General features: G+C 40.9%; 2 protein-coding genes across 6 annotated transcripts; both read left to right on the plus strand.

Annotated features, from left to right (window-relative positions):
• Nucleotides 1–1497: 1497 nt before the first annotated feature.
• Nucleotides 1498–6499, plus strand: LOC116318961 (serine/arginine-rich splicing factor 6-like). 2 transcript variants are annotated; one of them, XM_031738152.2, is made up of 6 exons: nucleotides 1498–1708; nucleotides 2133–2293; nucleotides 3937–4055; nucleotides 4167–4369; nucleotides 4502–4579; nucleotides 4730–6499. In XM_031738152.2, the coding sequence occupies exons 1-6, from the start codon at nucleotides 1602–1604 to the stop codon at nucleotides 5253–5255; spliced, it is 1194 nt and encodes a 397-aa protein (XP_031594012.2). In that variant the 5' UTR covers nucleotides 1498–1601; the 3' UTR covers nucleotides 5256–6499. The 2 variants fall into 2 exon arrangements, with proteins under 2 accessions (XP_031594012.2, XP_031594013.2); XM_031738153.2 differs by having other exon boundaries at nucleotides 1499–1708; nucleotides 2133–2266.
• A 271-nt stretch (nucleotides 6500–6770) lies between these two features.
• Nucleotides 6771–22586, plus strand: l3mbtl1 (L3MBTL histone methyl-lysine binding protein 1). 4 transcript variants are annotated; one of them, XM_039604488.1, is made up of 22 exons: nucleotides 6771–6881; nucleotides 7945–8152; nucleotides 12361–12542; nucleotides 13127–13253; nucleotides 13771–13948; nucleotides 14031–14166; nucleotides 14265–14313; nucleotides 14707–14795; nucleotides 15835–15939; nucleotides 16060–16195; nucleotides 16462–16553; nucleotides 16817–16968; nucleotides 18249–18325; nucleotides 18641–18726; nucleotides 18861–18971; nucleotides 19834–20023; nucleotides 20566–20668; nucleotides 20986–21174; nucleotides 21242–21291; nucleotides 21769–21926; nucleotides 22015–22077; nucleotides 22332–22586. In XM_039604488.1, exons 2-22 carry the CDS (start codon nucleotides 7975–7977, stop codon nucleotides 22464–22466), a joined length of 2586 nt encoding a protein of 861 aa, XP_039460422.1. In that variant the 5' UTR covers nucleotides 6771–6881; nucleotides 7945–7974; the 3' UTR covers nucleotides 22467–22586. The 4 variants fall into 4 exon arrangements, with proteins under 4 accessions (XP_039460422.1, XP_031594060.2, XP_031594059.2 ...); XM_031738200.2 differs by having other exon boundaries at nucleotides 19834–19975; XM_031738199.2 differs by having other exon boundaries at nucleotides 13786–13948.
• Nucleotides 22587–23840: the final 1254 nt, after the last annotated feature.

Consider the following 23840-nt stretch of genomic DNA (forward strand, 5'->3'; position numbering starts at 1 on the left):
TTCACTCTGTCGCAATGGAAAAAGGTTGTAATGATCAGTGAACGGCTTTGGCTCTCGTCATTATGCCCCCCTCGCTTCACCCGTTTATAGATATGGCCATTTTTTTCGAGTCCCATTAAAATATTTAAGTCTTATTTGTGTGACTTGCTCAGATGTGATTGACGGTCCTTGTGAGGCCCACGGTTTGCTGTAATGATACAAACACAGACCCACAAGGTTAAAACATTATGAGCAGCTGATAACCATGGTAACTGGAGACAATGTCCTTGAGATCGGTAATAACATGTCGAGTTGCAGATTTATTTGGAACCTGACTGCAGGATAATATGGAAACTGGGTGCCATTGTTAGGTTTCCTCTGCAGGCCCAAATGTCACTATATCATTATATAATAGTTGGGGTTTTTTTTAGCTGTGCTTAAACTACCAGTATGCAGGCGAACACATCAATCACTGATTTATAAGTCACATAAATCTGTCATAACCAGCCAGACTTAAGCACATAGCCTATCAGATAAGTACTCATTAATCTCCACCACTTGCCATATTCTAAATGTGTTTCAACAATTTTATACAGCCAAACCATGGATGTTTAAGTTAAATTCACAAACTTTGCACTTATACTATTTGGAGTCAGAATATGGATACTATAGATATAGTTCGCCAATTTATCCAATAGTTATCAAACCATTGAGGCTATGCTGTCTCAGTTCTGCTTCACTTTGTACAACTCAGACTTTCAATCAGTGCAACTCCAGGTGATGTCGCCTAAAGAAATACTCTGATTCTGCAGCAGCTGGATGTTTAAGTGATGAGGAGGAAATAGGCATTCAGAGCAAAAGTTAATGAATTTGTGGAGTGGTCATTGAGGAAGTATCCACTTCTGAATGTGAATAAGACCAAAGAAGTTGGTGACTGACTTTCAGAAGGACACGAACCGTGTGTATTCTGGGACAGACTGCTGATGTGGTGGAGGACTATGACTACCTGGGTAACCACATGAATGGCCAGCACAGAGGCTTTAAACAGAAATTATAAATGATAGAGATAATCCGTCACGCAGCTGTGGGCAATATGCATCAGAAATGGTAATACCAACGGAGTGAATAAACTGAAGGCTGGTTCTGTGATTGGCTGCTAACGGGAATTTTTAAAGTCAACTTTATTGCAATAGAGACTTTACTATTCCAACAATTTACTGTTTAGATGTATGTTTTTTTAACTACCTAGTTTTTGTGACTGGAGGTGTTTTCTTTTTCTTTGTTTTTTTTCCTTTTTTGAATTAGTTAAGATGATCTCTGTATGTACCCACTGCAAACTACAGTTACAAAATGCCTCTAGTTGGAAATGACTGGGGTAGATTTTACATAGGATTTAACTAGTATTTTCCTCTCGTGTGCGTACAGTCTGCGGTTTTGTGTGATAAACGGTAGCTTTTAATTTGAAGTTCTGTTCCGGAAATTGATCATCGTTAGCTTCACGCTTATTGGCTGGATTTGGCGAAACAGCCGACCGGTTGCTGGCGCAGAGCTAACGGTAGTAGCATTCAGCAATTTCGGAGCAGTGGAAAGGAACAGTCGAGAACCACTGTAGGCGAACCACAATGCCTCGAGTTTATATCGGACGACTAAGCTATCATGTCCGCGAAAAAGATATTCAGCGTTTTTTCAGCGGCTATGGGAAGCTAATGGAGATTGATTTAAAAAACGGGTAAGTTTTCGGCGGAATTTTGTAAGCGAGAGTCCAACTAGCATGTCGTAGCTAGCATTAAAGCTAGCCATTCATGCGAACGACGCACGGACTCGCGGGGCATTTCACTCTTACGCAGATATATATATGTTTATATTTTTTACAAGTTAAGTTTGATTCTAAAGGACAATATGTCGATGTCTGACGTTTAGCATTGTCCTTGTAAATCTAAAAGGTTTTGTTTCTTTAACTTCATTCATGCACGTTTAGCAAATGTCGCGTGGCCAACATGGCGTCCTTATACTGTGCACGTCGCTGTGCTAACGTATGCTAACGCTAATTAGCTAGTTGATTCGTGGAAGTAAACGGGAACGCATTGCTTAAACTAATTTCATGTGGTTTTTAGCATTTCATACTCATGCATTTAAACCCTTTCTTTTTGCAGGTATGGATTCGTGGAGTTCGAAGATAATAGGGACGCCGACGACGCCGTTTACGAGCTAAACGGGAAGGAGCTGTGTGGGGAGCGGGTGATCGTCGAGCATGCCCGGGGCCCGCGACGAGACCGAGATGGCTACGGTGGGGGTTACTGGGGTGGTGGGCGCAGTAAGTGCAGTCTATTACAAGATACCCTCTCTTCCCCTTCCCCTTGGGGTGAGGTGTCGACGTGGACTGCACAGACAGCTGTTTGAATGATTCATGGTGACGCTAATTTTAACAGACTTGCCGCATAGGTTTACAGATACTCAGCTGGCCCTCGATCAGGTTTTTCCAGCTACCCCTCATGGGTTATAGCCAGCCGCGTGGGTAGCTCTTTAAGGCGCAGGTTGCATGCAGAGTTGTAGGACTGTCAGTAGAGCTATTGTTCATGTTGTCCATTATATCATGCAGTAACTTCATCACATGCAACCATGATTTATCTTCATTCTTATAAATCAGGGAGTCCAGTTTGGTTTGATATCACCCTGCTGAACAGTTCTCAGTCTGTCACCCAAGGGGTAGTGACCTGCAGGTTTTTGCTCCTCCATAGTGATTATCATCACGAGCTACATGCTATTTGATACTGCTTTATTTGATTGCAAGGGGCAACAATCTGCGAGATTTAAAGAGCAGTTTTGAGTCTAGAGTTTAGTGTTGTTAAATAACATAGTTTTCTTATCATACATTGTAAAATTCACTTGAACCATAACTGTCATTTGGGTGAGCCATGTGAAGGTGTCCTTTCTTTTTTGCACCAGAGGGGGAAAAAACAAGCTGAACACAAATCACGACATACATAGCTACCTAGTTAGTGTAGTCATTAGGAGTAGACTAACATTTTCATGTGAAATGTGTTTTAACTTTGGTCTATATATAAATATTTTTTTTTTATATTCAACATTAACAAAAGTCCTTGATGTTTCAATTTGAAAGAGTCCAGTTGCGGGCTGAGGCTGAGAGTCCATTGAGGCTAAAGATGACTGGCTAAGATGACTGCCTGTCCCGTTTGGCCTTGGCTTTCACCTTACAATGTGTGTGTGACCTTTGCCCCCCCTTGATCCTTGGCTGACCTAACCGGAAGCCATGATGACAGCAGCCTTTTGCCAATAGACCAGGGGTGATGGTGAGGATTGCCATTGGTTTTTATGTTGACAGCAAACATAAGTGGATCGGCACCTTTACAGACCTTACAATCTAAAGAAATGTTGTAAGTTCAAAACTGGAAAAAAAGAATTTCAGACTGACATCCGGTTAAATAAAAAGATACCAATTTTCAAAAGATTGGTGTGTTTTTTAACACCGTAATCAATTTGAACAGTGTCCCTGACTGCAGCCTTTGTGGATGCCTCCTTTCTGTTTGTGTTACAGGATACAGAGGTCTTGAAAGAACATCACTGTCCATTTGTTTTATGCAGCTATAGCATCACAGAGTGATGTACTGGAGTAAGACAGATGCTGATTTGTGTTTTTTGTATTGCCGGAAACAGATGCAGTGGTGTTCTTTGCAGCAGAAAACAGCTTCCAAATGCTGAAAAATACAAACTTTAAAGAGCCCATGCAGTTGCTTGTAGAGCACTTAACTGAAGCTGTTTGAAAATGAGATCAAAGAAACCCCTTTGACTGTTAGTACAAATTTAAAACCCCCCAAGGACAATAATCTGGAAACTCACTGCCTTGAGTGCATTTGATAGCCCAGAGCAGTAGTACTTTGAATCTTGTTTGGTTTAGTGGTTTCTAACTATTTGTGTGTGCTGTTGTTTTTTTTAAAGGTAGCGGTTACAGCAGCCGCAGCCGCTCTGGCAGGGACAAATATGGGCCGCCAGTCCGCACAGAGTACCGCCTCATTGTCGAGAACTTATCCAGCCGCTGTAGTTGGCAGGACCTCAAGGTAAATATTTGAAAATAAGAGAGGGGAATCTTCAGATAAAGGGAAAATGTATTGTATAAGTGCTTGGTTTGAAATCAATACTCGGCACCTCATCCTCTTCCCGTCCACCAGGACTTCATGCGTCAGGCAGGAGAGGTGACCTATGCAGATGCCCACAAGGAACGCACTAATGAGGGAGTGATTGAGTTCCGGACGTATTCCGACATGAAGAGGGCTCTGGACAAGCTGGATGGTACTGACATCAACGGGCGGAAAATTCGCCTGGTGGAGGATCGTCCTCGCAGACGTCGGTCTTACTCTGGCAGCCGCTCCAGGTGAGCAAATTTCTTACTGCTGACTGCTTTTTAAGATGAGCCTTCCTTTTGTACATTTTGTTGCTCAAAGATTTTGTTTATTTAACAAGAAACTGATGTAATTTTTTCTGAATCATGCTCTGTCATCTTCAGATCTCGCAGTCGTCGGCGCTCCCGCAGCAGGAGAAGCAGGAGCAGGAGCTCAAAGAGTCGCTCCAGATCCCACTCGAGGTTAGGATCAATGTAATCTTGGAACAGTAACATAGAGATATGAATTAAATTATTGGTATTGATAAGTTCTTTGTTCAGTATGACATTTTGTCCAGGACATTGCTGTCATGTAAGGTGGGGCTGTACTGAGCTTTGCTTCTGTTCCTACAGGTCTCGTTCCCGCAGCAATAAGAGACGGCATCATTCCCGCTCCAGGTCTGAGAGAAAGTCTCGCTCCAAGTCAGGAGAACGCAAATCACGTTCTCGCACTCGCAGGTCTCGTTCTAGATCCAACAGATCCAACAAATCCAAATCTCGTTCACGCTCTCGCAAATCTCGGTCTCGCTCAGCTGAGCACAAGTCCAAGTCTCGTTCAAAGAGCCGCTCTAAGGTAAAGTCGGAGAGGGATTCTCGTAGCCGATCAAAGGAACGATCTGCTGAGAAGAAGTCCCGCAGTCGCTCACCCTCTCCAGTAGAGAATGGAAAAGAAGAGCATGTGGCCAAATCTGCCTCTCGCTCCCCGTCTCCACAGGAGGAAGAGTGCCGATCCCAGTCCAGAGAAAAGCGCTCAGCCTCTCGCTCCAAGTCCCGCTCAAAGTCTCGCTCAAGTCTCGCTCAAGTCCCGCTCCAAGTCCCGATCCAAGTCTCCCTCCAAGTCCCGTTCAAAGTCCCGCTCCAGGTCTCGCTCACGGTCTAGATCAGCTTCTCAGGATTAGTGGGTGTAGAGAGGGGAGAGGTTTTCTTATTGTTTAGCTTGATCATTATGCTGTACATACTGAGCAATGTTTAATAACTGGTTTATGCTTCTGAGGCCCCCCCTTCAAATGTACATTTGTCTTTTAACTTGTTAAAGCAGGAGTTTATTAGACCATCAACCACAATACAGCCAATGCTTTTTGGACTTGTTTCAGATTATCTGCTCCCTAAAAAAAAAAAAAAAAAAATTTAGAATTTTGGATTAATGAAAATAATGGGTGCTGGGCTATACAACTATAGCCTGAGGAAGTTAATGTCTCTGTAACTGGTGCCTGATTTGGTAAAGTTTAGGTTTCTTACTGTTCTGCTTTCATTTAAAGTTGTTTGTTTGGTCAGTGAATATTAAGTTGTCTAAATGTTCTTTTATTCAGTTTGCAGCGGTTTGTTTTGGTTGTTAGTCTGACAGTTTGCTGTCCTTGTCTCCAGGCCTCTTATGTCTGAAGCATCCATCTTTGCTTGGTAATTATTTTGTGTTGTACTCTTTCAGCTCGCATGATTGTTGAAGAGTAGGCTCCAGGACTGGAGCATTTGAGTTGTTGACCTGCGCATTCAGTCGCGTTCTTCGACAAATCAGTTTGTCTTCATGTTAAACAATGAGTATTCAGGATGTAAGAGCTTGTAGTGCAGAGCTGCTTAATTTAAAGCTAAGGAGGGTTTGGACTTACGTTTGAATAACTTGCATTGTAGATGGATTATTTTAACTACTTGTACATAGAGTAATCAGCACAAAGCAATTGGTCCCTTTTCATCTTTTTGTAGCTTTTTGGGGGGGAGGAGGTTTGTAACATTAAGCAGGTAATCTATTAAGGGCCTTTATTTTAGTTTTTGATTTTCAGTTTGACTAGAGACTCCTTGGCATTGTCCTGTTTTTCCTCAGATTCTTCCATTGCGCCGATTGCTTCCCTGGTAATGTTGTTTTCCCTCTCCAGCTTCAGAACAGACTGAAGGGTTTTGGACAGCCTTATTTAAAGTGTGCAGCTAGCACTGTTTTTGTACTGGAAAGGTCCATGTGTTCAGATCTCCTGTGAGTCTGTAAACATCAGACTCGCTGAATGCAGCCACACTCTCCATCTTGTGGAACTGACTTTTTTTCACCCCCCTAACATCTGAGATCCAATGGGGGGGGGAAAAGTCCTTTTTTATGCTATGTTCAATAAAAGATCTTCATTAAAAAAATAAACTTGCTGCCTGACGTTGTTTTGTCTGGATTATGAAAACCTTGACTGCAGTATTGACATGACCTATATCCTGCTAATTATATAATAAACGCTCGCTCATTATAGGCTGCAGTTGTGGAGGAAATGAGCAGAGCGCGTTTTTATGGTTGTAAGCGCGAACATTTCACTTGCATGCCAAATAAAAATCGTTACAGCAGCAATTTTACAGTTTTGCAGCTAATCGAGGGAGCACTGTTATTTTTTTTTTTCACCTATCGACCATTACTGAAAGTGGAGCGACGCACTGGAAGTCTTTCTTTTGGCGTTATATTATAGCCAACGAGCGGTGACTGTACTGTGGACCCGCGCATGCGCAATCGGAGCCCCGGAGCCGCAGGAGATCAGAGCTGGTAAGCCAAATTTCAGTTCCTGAAAACCGAAAACACGAATTAAAATCAATTTTTAGAACTTTCCTCTAATTATAGAAGACAGAAGCATCTTTTAGTCACACTGGGTTTAAAAAGAAACCCGCCAGTCTGTTGTTTATTTTTTTTTTTCTCCCCTCACCGAGGTAAACCGTTTTTGGCGTCAGAGATGTAATCAAGCACAAAGCTTATCATCTTTAATATATAAATTTGATAATGGCTAGCGGATCTTTGACGTAGCCTGTTTAAATACACATTTTAAATTTAAAGCAGTTGCGCCAAGGTTTCAAAAATACCCGGCACACTTAACGCTGTTATGAGGAGAAAATGTTGCTCATTCATTAAAGATATTGCCGGAATGGGCGATAAGGTTGCTTTTTTCATTAAATGGGATTTTCACAGGAATTGAGCCTCTGCTTTAGCACATTTTTTGCCTCAAGGATTTCAGATCCTCCGCCATTTTAACTGAAATGCTGTATTTTAGTCTCTGTCGGTGTGTGTGTGTGTGTAGACTTGGGAGCTTGCGCGTAAATATTGGTGTGTCACCATTATTCTTTTATTATTGGAAGGAATGCATGGTTTTTAAAAGTTCATTGCTGTTTTGCCTTATTGGAAATACTTTTAGAGGAAGATTTATTTTTTGTAGGTTAAATTGTGTTACATTTTTAAAGTAAAATTTAAACTCTCTGTGCTGTACTTTGGATACATAGTATTTTATTGAATGATAAAAGCGGTGCTAATGTGGTAAATTAAAAAGAGATGTTTCAAGATAGCAGAAAATAACATCATAATAATTTAAGATTTGAATTTTGTATATGCCTCTAAATCGGACATATTCCAATAAAGAAATATATTTATTTAAAAACAACAAACAACATAAAAATGAAAGCTTAAATTGGCGGGATTCCTCTGGCGTCCATACTGTGGCACTCCCTCCTCAGGTTTTGGGTACAGTCTCCTCCATAAATCTTTAACACACAATGTTAAAGCTGTTACCCTATAACCAGACAGCATTACTTTGTGTTATTTCTCATGCTGTGTCTCCCAGTGCTCCAGCACAACACACTGGGACGCCGTCATGAGTGCCAAAGTGAACATGGAGGCTCCAGCCAAAGAACCAGACTGCACCCCTATGGATCCGTCATCTTCGTCTCCCACAGAGACAATCCTCATCTGTGGGGGCGATGGTGTGGCCAAGAAGGCTCGGCCTCAGCCCCACACCACCACTGCTCTCCTGCTACCAGGTGAACTCATATGTAAGGATGTTCACAGATACATACTCTACTAAAGCACTGTTGGGGAAAACACTGATAGTGTCTTCTGACCTCATTAGACTGAAAAACGAATTGAGAAGTGAGCCTTTAAGTAACCAGCAGTGTAATCATTTACCAGGCAAAGTGTAAGGTCATAGTTCAGAATTTACACCTGCAATGTTTAACCTCATTCACAGGCATCACATTACAAAACAAGGGTCGTTTTAATGGTTGACTTAATAACATCACATAGAAATATATACACAAAAGATGCAACTCATCTTATTAGGTCCCTGTTCACAAAGCTGTGAGTTTAAAAATCAACTCTGAGTCTTCATTTCCAGAAAACCTTCATAGACTTACTAAACGGCTTCAGATCATTCTTTCAGTAATTCAGGTCAGGCTTATCGATGAAAAATCTGCATTTGTGATTAAAAAACATCCAATGAAAATTAAATTGTTAATTAAAAAGTCATCTTTTCTTTTCATTGAACAAGTCATCCGCTTTAAATCTCAGTCTAATAAAATCATTAGCTGGATACATTTAAATTAAAATGTAAAAATTTACCTCTTTTACTTTAGGAGAGCAGATTCACCATGGCAACAGGTAAACAAGGAGCAGAGCCTCGTTTTAGTCCGTTTAGAAGTGCGGAAAAGAGTCATTTTATTGAGCCACGGGCCGTTCGATCATCATCATACACAATATAAATGTTCGATATGAAATATCTAACTTCTCTGTATTGACTGTGGTGATTATTTAGCCAACTTTTTATTAGATGAAGCTGGAGTTCTGATTTTTTAACCCTAATGATTGAGCTGTAACCTGACAGGGACAAAATCTAGGAGACGTCCGGGAAGATAAAAATCTGGAGAAACAGACGAGCCACACTTTACTGATGGACCTGTGAGATTAGTAACCGATACGGCAACAGACAGTCTGCCCTCAAGTCAGTTTTGGTTCAGTAAAAAAACAGTTATTGCAGCAGTTTATAACCATTACATTATTTTTCCAATAATTATTCAGTAAAAATTTAATGTACTGATGGGCTGTAAGAATTTCATTTTTCACAGAGGATTTCATTATGTCTGCCATTACTGGATAAAAGTTTTTAATTAGATTTAGAGGAAAAACTGTGCTTTAATGTTCCCCAGTGTAAGCGTTCATAATTTTATGGAATATCAGCCTTCAGTGATAGATGATGGCTCTCTTACGGCAACAGTAGAGATGTTTTACTCAGTTACTGGTTGCCTGATAGTAAGACTTTGCATGTTACCATAGACAAACATGTTTTTAGAAATGTCTCAGCTTTTCTAGAGCTGTTTACAGATATTTTAGTGTAATTCTGGGAGGGTGAGGCACTTTCAATAAGGAGTACAGATTGTATCGGGACAAATTAAGCCGCTATGAGTGGATCTGGTGGAGATGAGCCGGATCCAGACCTGATCCAGTCTGATTCCATGATGCTTATCTGAGCGCATCCTTAAACGTCACTGTAAAACAACATTGAACTCAGTTTTAGTCTTTTTAGCCTCATCCTTAATCAGATATTCTCAACATCCCCAAAACCCAGCCGTGACAGTCATTTTTCCATCAGTGTGACTGATTACAGCACAACACATGATTGATAACTTAAACAGTGATTGCTGCAGCAAATGTTTAAAGTGTGGGCAAACTGACTGACAGTGTGACAGCTGCATTACTGTCCATAGAGATTCAGCTTTAGAAAGACCGAGACTATAGATTTAAATCTGAACTGACAATAAGTCTAAGATGTAATCGCTGTCTCCATCTTCATGTTGATTACTGATCGATTATAAAAGTGGTCATGTTAGGTACAGAAAACAGTGAACTAAGCATGCCCACTTCTGTGAATGAATTTGCCCCGTTGTGCAGTTTGACAGCGACTTTATGAATGAGAAATTAAACTGCATGTCAGTTCGGGCATAACGAGAGGGGAGGAGTCAGAGAGAGAAACTTGGTAACCATGGTAACTACTCAGAGTTGAAGTTACCTCTTGTTCAGGGGAAGAAAACCAGTGTTTCCTTCAATTTAGGTTTAACAAATTCAGAGTTGTTTACTAAGCCTGCTTCCTGGAATCAGGCCGGCTTATGGTTTAAGGACTGTTGAAGATGCTACATCCACTACCAGTCAAAAGTTTGGACACACCTTCTCATTACTTTAAGAACTGAAGGTCAGACAGTCCGGAAAATAGCTAAACCTTGAATGCAGTGCAGCTGCAAAAACCATCAAGCGCTACGATGAAACTGGCTTACATGAGGACCGTTCCAGGAAAGGAAGACCAAGAGTTACCTCTGCTGCTGAGGATAAATTCATCCGACCAGCCTCAGAAGTCGCAAGTTAACAGCAACCCAGATTAGAGCCCAGATAAATGCCGCACAGAGTTCCAGTAGGAGACATATCTGTACATCAACTGTTCAGAGGAGACTTTGCGAATCAGGCCTTTATGGTCAAATAGCTGCTAAGAAACCAATACAAGCAAAAACAACAACAAGCAGAAGAGATTTGTTTGGGCCAAGAAACACAATTATCAAAATTAGCACAAACACATTAGACCAGTGGAAATCTGTGCTTTGGTGTCATTGTCCAAATTTAAGATCTTTGGTTCCACCCGCCGTGTCTTTGTGCGACGTAGAAAAGGTGAACAGTTGGTCTCTACATGCATGGTTCCCACCGTGAAGCATGGAGGAGGAGGTGTGATGGTGTGGGGGTGCTTTGCTGGTGACACTGTTGGGGATTTATTTAAAATTGAAGGCACACTGAACCAGCATGGCTACCACAGCATCTTGCACCAACATGCCATCCCATACGGTTTGCATTTAGTTGGACCATCATTTATTTTTAACAGGACAATGACCCCAAACACACCTCCAGGCTGTGTAAGCGCTATTTGACCAAGAAGGAGAGTGATGAGTGCTGCGCCAGATGGCCTGGCCTCCACAGTCACATGACCTAAACCCAGTCGAGATGGTTTGGGATGAGATGGACCACAGAGTGAAGGCAAAATGACCAACAAGATGCTGAGCATATCTGGGAACTTCTTCAAAACTATTGGAAAACCATTTCATGAAAATCATTGAGAGAAGGCCAAGAGTGTGCAAAGCAGTAATAGAAGCAAAAGGTAGCTATTACGAAGAATCTAAAATATAAAACACGAGTTATTTCACATGTTTTTGTTTACTACATAACTCCATATGTGTTCATTCTCAGTTTTGATCCCTTCAGTGAGAATCTACAATTTAAATAGTCATGAAAATAAAGAAAAAACATTAAATGAGAAGGTGTGTCCAAACTTTTGACCGGTCGTGCATAGAGTTCACTCAGCCACTCCTCACTGCATGTGCAAATCCTGACAAATCTTCCAATGCCTGTTCATAATTATACAATAATTTTGAATGCATAATTTTTAATTCAGAGTTTCCATGTTCAATATTATCATGTTTGTTTGTGAAAACCTTTAAGTTTTGATGTGTTGGCCGGACAAAGCAACACTTTCTGAGGCGTTAGCTCTAGCTCACCAAAGCCGTGGAAGTTTTTTACTTTTTTAATTTTATTAACAAAAGAGTAAATCAGGTAATTAAAACTGTGTTTGTCCAAAATAACAACAACATCAAGAAAACAGTTTGATTGCTTCCAAAATCTCTGCTCTGTATTAGAGAAACCAAGACTGTTGTTGTCACTTAAAACTGAAATAAAAACCATAACAAAGTTTTGGGAGGAAAAAGACTTTAATGAACTGAAGTAAAAATCAAAATCAGACAGAATTTATTTCCCGACATAATCCTCCCATTTATCCGACTTGGCATTAGAAGCACATTAGCTTGTGACCCTCTCTGAGGCCGGGTCTGTGCCCCTGGGATCTTTTACAAACGTGTTAATCACTAATAACAATAATATAACACTAATAAGCAGCAGATACTGATTTCTGTTGCAGTTTCTCATGTCAGAGAAATGTGCAGTAAAACTGAGTGTGAAAACTGAGTGATGATATTAGCAGCTGTTTAACAGTTTTGTCAAGCGTGCTGATAACCAAGCCTGTCTGCAAATCTATAGAAACAAACAAATACTATTTGCTTGGTTGTCACGGCGACAGAGCGCTGTTTTTTCCTTTACCATTTATAGTGAGTAAAGCAGAGGACAATGAACTACATCACTTTCTGCTTTATTATTCCGAGTGCATCTTTTTCCTCAGCTCCTGCCCATCAGAAGGTGGAGGTGACTCCAGCTGTTGCAGTGGGTAACCCAGGTAAAGGAAGCAGAGCCAATGAGATGGCCACGCCTGCACTGACAGCACAGGTGGGCGGAGCTTGTAGCATTGTCCATGTCCTAGAGTTGAAGGAGGGGATGGCCATCCTGCCCAGTAGCAACCTCAAGGTAAAGTGATATTAAGCTTCGCTGTGGTTTTAAAAAAGTCATTGAAAGTTGTTTTTATTTCTTTTTCGACAAAGTCCTGAATAACTTCTCACATGTATAAAAATCAGCTTAGAATTTTATTATTATTATTTTACATATCTTCATTCAAGCATTTTTTATACGCCAGCAGTGAGCAAACTGAGCGCCTAACTGCTGATGTGAACAAAGTTGTAATTTAACAGTCTGCTGAGAAAGAACTCGATTTGAGTAGTTTTAAGGAGAGCACAGCGACAAAGCTGAACCACCTAAAGAAAATGTGATCCTCGTTATTGCAGATTTAAAAAAGAAAAAAGGATATGCTAATCAAAATAAGAATACAAATCTTTAAAATCATCATATTTAGTTTTCTTTACTCTTTAAAGGCTGTGAGACAGAACAGACAAGAAAGCAGCAATATATATATATATATATATATATATATATATATATATATATATATATATATATATACATATTTTAAAGCAGCATACAGTTTGTAAAGACACGGACACATTTTGACAGATGGTGCACTGATGCGTGTGTGTGTGTGTGTATTTGTCTTGTAGTTCTGTGTGAGTGACTTAGGAGCTCTGAGCACACTGATCACCCCGGGCACCGCCAGCAGCACCGCTGAACCTGCAGCAGGGACTTCTGGGAGATCCACTGACGCAGAAAGAGTTCCAGACAAGCCAGGTAGACTCGTGGTTACATAAGGTCATAGTAATATCGGGCACAGACACACAAATGCTGCACTCTGGTGAATCATTTACATTTTGCACACACAGAGCAGAAAACAGTTTGGAACCGGTCACCTCCAGGATAACAGATTTTTATACTACTTAGCCACATGTGTTTGTTATATTTTAACACATATTTCATAACCAAAGCAGCTTTTATACCATGTGTGATATTTCCAATCTAACAGTGAGTAAAACTAGTTGTAGTGTTACACGTGTCATGCTGCTTTAAACAGCCTGCACTTTTATTTGAAGTACTAAACAGCATGGGCTCAGTCATCTGTGTGTGTGTGTGTGTGTGTGTATTAAGCATAAATGAGTGGTAATTACATCAGCTGTAGCAGAGCTTCTCTTTACAAGTGAAGAGGCTGCAGCTGCAGATTTCTTTGTAAACATTTAAAATCCAGCTGAGAAACTTTGAAAAGTCAAAGAATATTCAATAAAGATGCAGACGGGCGTGTTTTCACCTGCAGCCCTGTCTGTGACAGATGCGTCGGCTCCTGCCGGCTCTGGGAGGGGCGTGGCCCTGGAGCCAGAGAGGTTGGTGCCGGTCAAAGCTGAAGTCCAGGTTGATCCAGGACAACAGAACCATAATCCCAGAGCTCAGAGGACCTACACAGAGGAGCTCCGCAGAGACCCCATCACTGACAAGTATGTGCCCCGCTGCTCAGCCTTTATGTTTACGCGCCTCGCTCCATGCGCATAAGCTCATCTTTCGTTCCCCGCGCCTCAGGAGGAGCGTTGGCGTGGAGAAGGTGCCGGCAGGCGGGAGAGTCTCCCTCAACCCCGATCACTTGAAACCCATGAGGAAGAGGAAAAGGAAGGAGTACCTGAGTCCATCTGAGGAAGACTCTGACATCGAGGGCACGGTGGAACCGCGTTGCTATTTCAGTTTTAAAGGCGCTTTTATGCGTGATTACCATCTCACCGTTTCCTGTTGTGTGCTTTCTTGTGTTTTCTTTTTAAGGATGAGAAAATGGATGATTCTAAAGCAGAGGGCCGACACATCAGAGGAGGTTGGAGCATTTATTTCTTGCATCAGTGATTTTGTTGGACGCATATCATCTTTCACTGGATACTAATACTACTAAGCTGCAACACTACATCACATAAAATCACATCATCTCTATACTTCATCCAGAAGCTGTATGTCCTTCTTTATCCTTTCATTACATACCCTTTCTTGTTTCAATTTATTTGGAAAAAAAAAACAAACAAATAAGAAGTACTCAGAGTGTATAGAAGACATAGAAGACATAATGTTGGAGTTTCACAGCAGGCATTGATTTTTTAAATTCCGCTACATCTGAAATGCCATTAAATTCTCTTCTTCTGACTGTTTCCATTAGTTGTAAATTGTAATAAATTATTTTATAAATGTAATAAATGATGGTGTCTGTTTGGTGAAGGTGGAGACAGTAAGACAGAGCAGTGGACGTGGGCTCAGTACCTGGAGGAGACCAAAGCTGTTGCTGCTCCTAACAAGCTTTTCCAAGAGGTATGTACACACACACACACACACACACACACACACACACACACACACACACACACACACACACACAGGATTTTAAAACTTGTTTTAAACGTAGTAGGCAATCAAATCTATTGCTCGGAGCAAAATTGAGTGTAGCACTCTCAAGAGAGGGACAAAGTAATGTATGTCACCAAAGCCATATGTTCATAGTAAATCAAGGATGTAAAACTTATTTCACATTGTGCCCACTTTGAAGTGAAGTGGGCCAAATCAGTGAAACTCTCCTTTCTGTAAGTGTAAAGAACTTTAGTTACACATTTAATCTCTGAAGTATCTCAGTGTAAGAAAAAGAAGTGCAATTTCAGCAGTACGTCTCCGTTTTTCTACATGATGAAGAAAAGCTGCCGTATCAAATGAAAGAAATCTGTCAGCGCAGCTCGTTGGGCTTAAATTGTAAGAAATAAGTGCTGAGAATTACACAAAAGAAAGCTCATTGCTCAGATTGTTCCAAAACAGAAAGTGTCTGTTAATTCACAGAAACTGCTTCTTTTTTTTTAAGCTGTGAGTGTACCCAGCAGAAAAAAGCATCTGTCATTAAATAGTTTACCTATTATGTAGTTATGTTGGTGTGGTATGAATGGCCATGGTCTTCATCAGTAGGATAAGTTATAAAATGTTTAAGAATACAGTTAAAAGTCCAAAATTTATGCCATTTTCCAAACCTGTCCAAGCGGCCTGGATTGGAGTCTTAGAGTCTTTGTCAGACCGATTCTGACCCCCGAGCCTTATGTTTGACACCTCTGTACTAAATGTTGGAGTTTGATTTCAAAATAATCTAAAGGTTTGTATAACAGTCATGAAAAACCGGATCTTGGAATAAAAGAGTAAAAAACATTAAGATGAAGACATAATCACTCTTATTTTATTATTTTTTCTTGCGGTGTTCGGATGGATTCTCTGTTCTTTGCTGTCACTCAGTTTCCCCAGAAAAATCTTTTATGCAGACTTTACTTCCATCTCCTTGTTGTACGGAAACTTTTGCTGTTGTCTCATGTTCCAGTCCCAGAGAGTGCCGACAGTGAAGAACGGCTTCAAACAGGGGATGAAGCTGGAAGGCATCGACCCGCAGCATCCGTCCATGTACTTTGTCCTCACTGTAGCCGAGGTGAGCCAGAGGACCGTCGCCGCCAGCTTCTTATTTAGGATCATTTTCATGTACTCACAGAATGCTTTGGATGCAGAATGAGTTCACTGAGGTGTCTCCTCTTCTGATATGTCATGTCAGGTCTGCGGTTACCGGCTGCGGCTCCATTTTGATGGCTACTCTGACTGTCATGACTTCTGGGTGAATGCCAACTCTCCCGACATCCACGCTGCAGGCTGGTGTGAGAGCACAGGGCACAAACTGCACACCCCCAAAGGTCAGAGGTCATACTTATTCTTACATTAAATAAATTCTTAAAAAATATTTGCCATCCCAGTGTGTGTTTTATCGACACAAGAAGTTTAGAGCAAATGGTTTATTTTGGTGCAGATTAAGTAATGAGATCTAGTGTTTTCACTGAGCTCAGCTGAGTCTCTCCTGGCATTTTTACATTTAGAGCACACAGATGTGAAAACGATTCCTCTAAATGCTGCACTCTCTTCCAACATGTGACTCCTCTCTGTATTTCTGTGCTTCCTGCAGGCTGTAAAGAGGAGGAGTTTACTTGGACCAACTATCTGAGAATGACTAAAGCACAAGTGGCTCCCAAAGAACTTTTTGCCAGTCCCGGAAGGGTAACTGTCTCTGTGCAGTATAATATATGCTGGCTGTTTTAACCACACACACATATTGGATGAGGTGATTGATTTAGGGCAAAATTCCCAACTTCAGCCATTATAATGAAAACCTTGTTTCAAGAAATGTGCATCTGTTTTATTTGATAAGATCCTGGATAATTTGAATGTAAAAACCTAATGCATGGAGATCATAATCCCCAAATCTTGACAAGTGGCTCAACAGCACACCAAAGAAGGTAACGCTTCCCCTGGTTTTCCAGATCGATGTGAAGTGTGGTTTCGAGATAGGAATGAAGCTGGAGGCCGTCGATCGTATGAACCCCTCCCTGATCTGTGTAGCAACCATCACCGATGTGGTGGACGACCGCTTCCTGGTTCATTTTGACAATTGGGATGACACGTATGACTACTGGTGAGTCATAGCATCTCTCTGAATGCTTTTGGGAAATGATTTAAAGGATTCCTAAAATTATACTATGATTGGGCTTTTGATATGTTCAAATAAATCTGAAGCAGTATCGGTGAGAATACAGCTAATCAGATATTTCGTGCTGTCATAGAAAAGGGTAATTATAATAAAGTTGTTCTCTATTCTGCTGGTGTAGCTGGAGGTTTGAGTTTAATCAAGAGGAGAGCAATCGGCGTTGTTAGGGCGGATTAATGATGGCTGCTGGAGTTTGCAAAAAGTTCTGAATCCTGTGGAACGAAATTCATACCTTTATTAGGACTGAACAGCTGTTTGATGCTGTGTCATAGGTGATATGTGACCATTTCAGATTATAAAATTACATTTGTGAAATGTTCATTTCAGAACATTTTAGAGAGGCAGCCTTGCTCAGAAGTAAAGATTGGCAGAGGTTCGTCTGTCTGCAAAGAAACTGGATCTACAATTGTGCAATTATCTCATCATCTACAGTCCATAATACCATCAAAAGATTCAGAGAATCTGCAGAAGTCTCTGTGCCCAAAGGACAAGGCCAAAAATCAATATTGGTTTCCCGTGATCGTCACACGTCAAGCGGCGCTGCATTAAGAACAGGCATGATTCAGCCAAAATCCCTGCACTTTTCTCAGTGTGAACGTCTAATATGTTTTCCATGTATCCGATTTCTTTTTCAGTACATATCACAGCAATTCAGACTACAGCAGCCGAGCTGCATAAGCACGGTATATTGATTAGCGTAAAGATAATGCCTCCATTAAACAAAACGTAACAGGCTGGACTTTTATCTGGCTCACTGGTTTCGGTGCATGTGCCAGTTTTCTCCCAGTACACAGCAGATGCATGCTGCTTACTTTTGTTTTCACTTCTCTCTTTTCTCGCTGCTGTGTTTTAATAAAAGTAACTGTCGTTCAATATTCAACACAGTCAGCTCAGATTGTTCACAGAGCGATGCAGAAAAAAAGTGCCGTGCAAACAATGACATGACAGCGATTCAGAGCAGTACAACAAATCCACCTTTACATCAGTTGTTATGGATACAATACTACTAAACAAGTGCCTTTAGATCACTTCACCAGAGAGAAACACAAATCTTTCAGGGTTTGAAGTTTCACTTTCTTCAACAGCTAGAGGCTGATTTATTTCCTGCAGCATCGTCTCTCATCAGTTAAGTCTTAATTTTCCTGTAAGCCTGCAGAAATTTCTATTGAACCTCAATTCTGCATATTGTTGTGTGTCACAACATGCAGGTGTGATGCCAGCAGTCCGTACATTCATCCTATTGGTTGGTGCCAAGAAAGGAACCTCCCACTAACACCACCCCAAGGTGAGGAATGTGATCCCTGTTAATCAGTAGTTTATCCGTGCTCATTGTCGTATCATGGGTCATAAACCTCATCATGAGTTCTGCTCAGTTATTTTTTTTGTACACTTGCCCTCTTTTTTTTTTCTTTCATTACCGTTAAACTGAGGATGAACATGTGAGAGTTAAAAGTTAGTACCTGACATATGTATCTATGCTTAAAACTTACAAAATCTGTTTTTTAATAAGTGATATATAAAGTCAGGCAAAACCGTGTAAGGTTTTATGGCTGTTTACGTGTGTATTAAGAGTGTTGGTGAAAGTTTTTTCCTGCACCAGATTATCCAGACCAGGGCCGGTTCTCCTGGTCTCGATACTTGGAGGAGACAGGATCCAAAGCAGTGGCTGCTGATGCCTTTAAAGTGGTGAGAACGCAGATAAAAAGTAAAGAAGCGCTAGCATTACGAACAGTAAAGTCACAGATTAATGGAAACTATGTCTAGTTTGTTTTCTTGTCAACTTGAATGTGAAATCCCATCATCCTCTGCTCCATCTCCAGCGGTCACCTCACAGCTTTCAGCCTCAGATGAAACTGGAGGCTGTGGACAAGAGAAGTCCCGGTCTCATAAGAGTGGCTACAGTTGAGGAGGTGGACACGCATCGCATTAAGGTACAACTTTGTGTGGTTCTTTTATGTTGTGAAATGATTACTTAAACCCATTTTCTTGAACAAAAATTAATTGATTGATCGTTTCCTGAAGATAAAAAGATTCCAAGAATCAGTCAAAGAGCTGGGAGCAACACAATTAAACATAATCCCAGTATCAGCTAAAACAAGGAGTCAAGACTGGTTTGATGACAATAAAAGAAATCAAGTTTCATCAATCATCAGAGTAAATTAGATATACATTCCTGCTCCAGTACTTTTTCCTTATGCTCAGCAGCCATGCTTCAGTAAATAAAACAATAAACAAGTCTGGAGATCAAATATCATCTCGGTGGACCACTTTTCAACCTCTCTGAGCTCCGCTTTCAAAGACCGACCATCCTGACAATCAAGCATATGATCCCTTCAATCTGGCCATCAGCATCCAGATAAACCAAGGTGCTCGCACAACCTGTCTGCATTCTAACTGATGCAATGAATCAAACCTGGAAAACAAGCAAAAGATGCCAGTCTCATGGGTTAAACCATCTTGCCTCGTCAGGAACTGTTTGAAAAAGAATTTTGCAGAAGTGAAGAAGACAAACAGAGATAAAAGACTAGATCAATAAAGTGGATTGTGTGTGTGTGGATGATCGGATCAGTCATCAGAAATAGGAACACAACAACTAAGAGAAGTAAACAGAAGAAACAATAAAGTTTGTTTAATGTGTGCTTGTCAGTTTGAATAGGTCTGCAGGAATAAGACTTTCCATGTCCCGATACTGTATCATACGTCTGTGCAGTTGACTGTGGATTTCTGTACATTTTGAGCTCGAGTGCATGTGCAGTATTTATATCTATTACAGCCCACTCTCTTCTTGTTCAGATCCATTATGATGGCTGGAGTCACGTCTATGATGAGTGGGTAGACTCAGATCACCCAGACATCCATCCAGCAGGCTGGTGCGAGGTGACCGGTCACCCGCTTAAAATCCCTCCACGGGACACCAAAACGCAGCAACCGCATGGTAGCAACCAGCCTCATGTGACTCCTTTTTCTTCACTTAAAACTGGAGGTCAAAAATTCTAAGCCTATTGGTACCTTCTATAGACTGTATATAAAAGATAGAAGTGGCCACAGTGACATCAGTATTGTGTTACAGACTGTTCTGAAACTTTATTTGATATTTTTGAAGCCAGATTTGACCGTCTTTGAACTGGAAGGCAGTGCTGCTAAGATACTGGCTAATGCTAGCACTGACAAGCTAGCTTACATAGCAAGTGTAATTCACTGTGATATTAAATGGCATGCTAACTTTACCTAACAATAAGAAAACTGGATTAACAGAAACTGTTCTTAGGTCTTTGAGTAAATCTACGTTGTCAGACATATCCATAACTTTAAGATTTAATACAAGTTAAATGGGACAAAACACAAAACGAAGGAGAAGATTATATTTATAGACAGTGTCATGTGGACATTAGTGGATCTTTTTAAGCCTCAAGGTTTGCCACTTGTTACTTACATGATTTCTTAAAGGCATAATCAATGCCGTGATTGTGAACGTCAGCCTATGAGTGTATGTGAATGTTCTCCTCTGTGTTTGCATCTATGTAGGTGTGAGGGAGCCTCCTGCTACAGGCCAGTCCACCTACACCTCCTCTGTTCCCTGTAAACCCATCAGTCAGCCCAGAACCAACAAATACAGCTTCCACAACAGGTAAATCCTCAACTCAGCTCTGTCATCATGTCATTAAATGCATGATTTTTCCAAAAACTTGGGATGATGTGTAAAACTAAATGAAAACAGAATAAAAAAGTCAAATATTTGAACTGAGAAAGTGGATCAACATTTTGAATTTGACATTATCAGTCAATGATCTGAAAAAAAGTTGGGACGGGGCCATGTTTTTGTTGACATTTTACACAGTGTCCCAACTTTTTAAAAAAAGAAATGGAATTTTTTTTAGATATGCTAAAATGCACGGAAAGCAAATCTCCATCTGATGATAAAGTTGACGTTTGTCTTTCAAACAGGAAGTGTCCAACTCCAGGGTGTGACGGCTCAGGCCATGTCACCGGTCGTTTCACCGCCCATCACTGCATATCCGGCTGCCCATTGGCTGAGCGTAACCAGGGTAGGCTGAAGGCTGACCTATCAGACTCAGAGTGCAAGAGAAACCTCTTCTTTGGCCAGAGGACTAAGAAGACTCATTACCGTGGCAGGTAAAGTGGTGTCCATGTATTTGTGTGCACGTTTGTTTTTTCTCGCATTCATTTTCTGTATTTTCAGGATTGGTCGTCCTCCCAAATACAGAAAGAATCAACAGAGGGACTACCAGAGTAAGTTGCACTGTTTTGTTTTTTGTTTTCACACCACATCACCTCAAAACAACAAATACTAATAATCTAATCAGCAGATTTGCATGTTAATTCTTTGATATGCTGTATTTGTTACTGTGAAAAGGCCGGCAGACCTTTTTTAATTCACCGGTGGACTTTTTAGATCTTCCACTGAGCCTAGCAATCTAATAGAAATGAATTAACCTTTGCTTTTTCTGCTATGATACCAAAAATTAAATGGTTTGAAAAAGATTTATTGGCAGTTCCAGTTGTCAACGTATTTATCTTATCTAGTTACTTAATACTTTTAGGATAATTTTACAATCATGTTGTCTTTATAAGATTCTAGATACAGTATGAAGACAGGCAACGGTTGCAACAAACATGCAGTCAGCTCATGGATCTCGTATTCACCTCAAATTTGCATGTTTGTACAATCGTGTGTTTCATCATGTGTTTGTATGTTTCTCTGCACAGACATGTCCTCACAGGGAGTGTATCCGTCACTGTTCATGTCAGCTTTGAGCAACCAATCAGACCGCACTCTGTCTTTGTGCTGGGAACAGCACTGCAAGCTGCTGCCCGGCGTTCAGGGCATTCACGCCAGCCAGGTGGCCGCATGGAGTGTCGAGGAGGTGGGAAAATGTCGTTCGCCTCCATAATTATTTACATTCTTTCTCTGACTTATACGATTACCTGAAATCCGCTGCATCTGTGCCGCAGGTCTTCAGATTTGTCCAGAATTTAATTGGCTGTGAAGAACAGGCTCGTCTCTTCAAAGAAGAGGTGAGAACATCAACTGTTTGTGGATTAATAACTGAAGGATGAATAAAGAGATGAATCATTTGCAGTCTTTACTGGTGAAGTGCAAACATGTCATTCATTACTGATGCTGTTTAGACTGTCTTGCACTCTTACATGTTTGCAGCTGTATAATATTTCTGAATGGATTTCACTGCTAGGGTTTACTATAATTTGATATTTGACCAGATGAAACAAACGTTTCTCCACTTACTACCTCCAAATTTGTGTCTCTCTAGATGATCGACGGAGAGGCTTTCCTGCTGCTGACCCAGACCGACATTGTGAAGATCATGAGCATTAAGCTAGGCCCCGCCCTCAAGATTTCCAACGCCATCCTCATGTTCAAGAGCACAGACGAGGGACTCAAGTGAATCCCGCCCTCACTCAGTGGCAGCGCTGTGCCGCCAATCATCATGTGCCAAATTCATTCTGTTGCAGGGAAAAAGACCCTGACCCCTTTTTCATGTGTTCGGTGTCCTGTACCCATCAGAGAGAGGGAGGAGGGAGGGGAGGGGGGTGGGGGGGTGAGGTCCGATCAGGGTAAAGAGAGAAACAGAGCTGAGATTAGAAGATTCAGGTTGATTAGAAAATATGAATACTTTTGGAGAGTAATGGAGGACTGTCATCAAAATCTTTGGAGGGTGGATATGAGGATGGAGCAGATGTAGGAAAACAGAAACTGATGGGTTTGGTTCAGTGTCAGGGTTCAACCTCATCCCCAATACCCTTAAAAAAATCGCTTGGCCACAGTACGTCTGTGTGTGCTGTGCTAAATCTCAACATTTCAACCCACGTACTTTATACTGAATTTGAATCATAAGCCAGCAGGAACGGCTGGAAACCCCGCAGATGTATTTCTCTGCCTACCAAAGCGCACTTTACATCCATGTCTCTCTGCGGGTAACTTTTTTACTATTTGAACATAAAATGTTATAATTTTATAAATAACATATCCTTTTAGGCTGTTGTGAGAAATGTTGTCACGGTGTGAATTATTAAGCCAAAAATGTGTTTGTTCAGTTTCGTTTTAGGTCTCGGTGACTTTTAAACACCAACTACCAAATTCGAATCAGTTCGTGCTTGAACTTCCAAATTTAAAGACAATCCCGGAAAACCTTCAAAAGGTATCACTTCCTTGATTAAGATGGACAAAGGTGTCCATCTTAAGGTGTACAAACTTATGGACACATGGATGGGCAGAGAGCTGCAGACACCCGCTGCTGTCAGTGGTGTGAAGGGGGGAAAAATAGGTGATGTCATGTAACAGATGTTTGTTAAACAGACATACTGTTTTATTTGTTTTCCCGTACAAGGTAGATTAACATCCACTTCCTGCCTACACCAGTGCAGCTGATATAAGTACTGGTACTGTACTTTTACTTCCTAAGTTAGAATAGTTCCTATTGATGTACCAGGATAGTTAAAACCTCCAAGGAGGTCAACTTACCTTAAGAAGAAGTTCACACGTGGCCAGATGTGATGAGAACTTTACCTGCATTGTGACAAAACCCATCAGTTTGCAATGTCTGACGAGTAAAAGTGAAAGAACGTATATCAAGGTTGAAAAGAAAACATCCTGAAATACTGTATGAACTAATGGAAATGAAGGAAAATAAAAAAAAGTTGGGTAAAAGACGAGAAAGCGTTCCACATAAAAAAGTAAGTAAAAGGATTTTGATGCAGTAAGTGAGGCTGGTCTGTGAGGCTCTTATAGGCTTCACGTTTTGTGCAATAAAGAAGCTGAT

Source organism: Oreochromis aureus, linkage group 20 (genome assembly GCF_013358895.1).
Source record: "Oreochromis aureus strain Israel breed Guangdong linkage group 20, ZZ_aureus, whole genome shotgun sequence".
NCBI lineage: Eukaryota > Metazoa > Chordata > Actinopteri > Cichliformes > Cichlidae > Oreochromis > Oreochromis aureus.

What these genes read in the sequence shown, in the direction of transcription:
- LOC116318961 (XM_031738152.2), top strand. Translation starts at nt 1,602, where the DNA reads ATGCCTCGAGTTTATATCGGACGACTAAGCTATCATGTCCGCGAAAAA. An exon ending in TTACTGGGGTGGTGGGCGCA is followed by an intron (nt 2,294 to 3,936) that starts GTAAGTGCAGTC and finishes TTTTTTTTAAAG; the next exon opens with GTAGCGGTTACAGCAGCCGC. An exon ending in TACTCTGGCAGCCGCTCCAG is followed by an intron (nt 4,370 to 4,501) that starts GTGAGCAAATTT and finishes TGTCATCTTCAG; the next exon opens with ATCTCGCAGTCGTCGGCGCT.
- l3mbtl1 (XM_039604488.1), top strand. Translation starts at nt 7,975, where the DNA reads ATGAGTGCCAAAGTGAACATGGAGGCTCCAGCCAAAGAACCAGACTGC. An exon ending in GATGACACGTATGACTACTG is followed by an intron (nt 16,969 to 18,248) that starts GTGAGTCATAGC and finishes CACAACATGCAG; the next exon opens with GTGTGATGCCAGCAGTCCGT. An exon ending in CTCGTCTCTTCAAAGAAGAG is followed by an intron (nt 22,078 to 22,331) that starts GTGAGAACATCA and finishes GTGTCTCTCTAG; the next exon opens with ATGATCGACGGAGAGGCTTT.